The sequence below is a fragment of the Nematolebias whitei genome, chromosome 14 (assembly GCF_014905685.2).
Source record: "Nematolebias whitei isolate Nwh7 chromosome 14, NemWhi1, whole genome shotgun sequence".
Taxonomy (NCBI): domain Eukaryota; kingdom Metazoa; phylum Chordata; class Actinopteri; order Cyprinodontiformes; family Rivulidae; genus Nematolebias; species Nematolebias whitei.
In genome coordinates this window covers 17669934-17671886 of record NC_056511.1, presented here as the reverse complement: position 1 = coordinate 17671886, position 1953 = coordinate 17669934, and the positions used below count along the sequence as shown (strand labels likewise).

The following is a 1953-nucleotide window of genomic DNA, read 5'->3' as shown; positions in this document are numbered from 1 at the left end:
AGCTGTCTGTTCTGTGTTGTTGCTCGTCGGGTCGTATTCGTTGGGTCTCTGCGTCCTCCTGCGTCCTCCTGCGTTCTCCTGCGTCTCCCCTGAGCTCTCCTGAGTCCTCCCTGAGTTTCCCTCTGAGTCCTCCATTTATATGTAAGTTTTGCTGCCACGTCAGCTGTTTATTTTGTTCATTTTCCACCATTAAAATACTTATTTTTGTAATCTGCCGAGTTTGAGTCCTGTCTGCACATTGGGTTCATTCCTGACTAACAAATCCTGACACTGAGATGTATAAAATGCTGAAGTTTCTTTTTTCAGTGTTTTTTTGTATCTATTTTCTCATTATGCATACTATTGTTTTTGAGTGTTCCATATGTTTATAATATGAAGCACTGTTTTTGTTTGGTGCTGCTTTGCATCTCAGGGCCTCTGTAGACTAGTAGTATTTATGTATTTTTATCTGAATTCTGAATTCATTTGAAAACATTTGGTCAAAGTCAAGTTTACTGGCAGTAAAGCCGAGACTAGAGTACAGTAGTCCTTCGATACTTTGAGGTTTGACTTTCGCTGACTCGCTCTTTAGCAGTTTTTCAGTGATTGTCAACTTTAATATAACTCACGTGATTGGGACGGAATGGGATTAAAAGTTAACAAAACAAACAAACAAACAAAAAAAAACAACTTGGTACAAGCTTCGCCATTTTGTAGTTTTCTTTCAATAACCCTACACTGTAAGGCCAATCAAAAAAGCAAACAAACAAACAAAAAAACTACACTTCCCAGAAGCCAACAGTGCTTCTGGCTGCTGCTTTCTACCAAATGGAGGGAAAGTTTTGCAATGTAAATCTACGCTATCTATGAAGCTCACAGAACGGGCAGGAAAGTCGCAAATAATCCTGAAGCTCTATTATCCACGCACACATCAAGCTGGACGGGGTGGTGGGCTTCATGGCTGCAAGGTAGGTTTGTAGTACTGTACAGTACATATAGGTATGTTGTTAAAATGATATAGGTTTAAGAGTTTAGAACATTGCAAGAGTGCGGGAAGGGTTTAAAGTCTTAAAATATATTTAAATACTAAAATAAATATAGCATTCCTACTTTTCAGTTTTTCACTTCCAGAACGTAACCCCCACGATAAAGGAGGGACTACTGTACACCATTATTTACTACAGATGTAATAAACATCAGAGACAATAGTTGGATCTCATCCAGTTACCTGCAGGTAAAGATACTGCAGGTTATTCAGGCCTGCGAAGATCCCTGGAGGCAGGCTGATCAGGCCACAGTGGTACAGGTGCAGGGCATGTAGCCGACCCAAACCCACGAAGGTGTCTGAAGCAATGGCCTTCAGGTGCTTGTTGTCTCCCAGGTCAAGCTCCTCCAGCCGGTCGAAGCCGTGAAAGGTGGACGGTTGTATGTAGGAGATGTTGTTGGAGTAAAGCCACAGCATGGTGGTGGTGGGTGAGAAGTGGCCACGAAGCAGCCTCTGGATCTTGTTGTTTTGTAAGAAGACACGCTCACTCTGAGCCGGGATGCCCTCAGGCACGGCGTGGAAGTTGTGGGCCTGACAGGAAACGGTGCTAGGTGAAGTGTAGCAGATGCAGTGGCGGGGGCAGGGCAGAGAGAAGTCCAGGCCCCACAGCACCAACAGTAACTCCACTCCGCCATAACCTGAGAAATAAGCGCGAGACGGAAAGGGGAAAAGTGGGAAAAAACAAGAGTTTTCATTTAACACAAATTTCTTTAAAAACATAAAATGTCTGCAGAGAATAAAATTTCACCAGTATCTGCAACATAAACATTTCAAAATCTAAAATTAGAATACCATTTTTATGTTTCCAAGAAAAGAAGAAAAAAAAAACATGATAGAACAAATCCCACCCCCCCCCCCCCCAAAAAAAAAAAAAAACTCAAGATAAAAAAAACGGTGATATCTTTTTTTTGTATGTGTTGTGATATATC

General features: G+C 41.8%; 1 protein-coding gene across 1 annotated transcript in view; it reads right to left on the bottom strand.

Moving 5' to 3' along the window:
- The window catches only part of LOC119420531 (reticulon-4 receptor-like 1), a 148868-nt gene that overhangs the window by 7759 nt on the left and 139156 nt on the right, over nucleotides 1–1953 (bottom strand). Inside the window, exon 2 of the mRNA XM_037687943.1 lies at nucleotides 1208–1662. Coding sequence (XP_037543871.1) covers nucleotides 1208–1662 — 455 coding nt within the window. The remainder of the gene's footprint in view (nucleotides 1–1207; nucleotides 1663–1953) is intronic.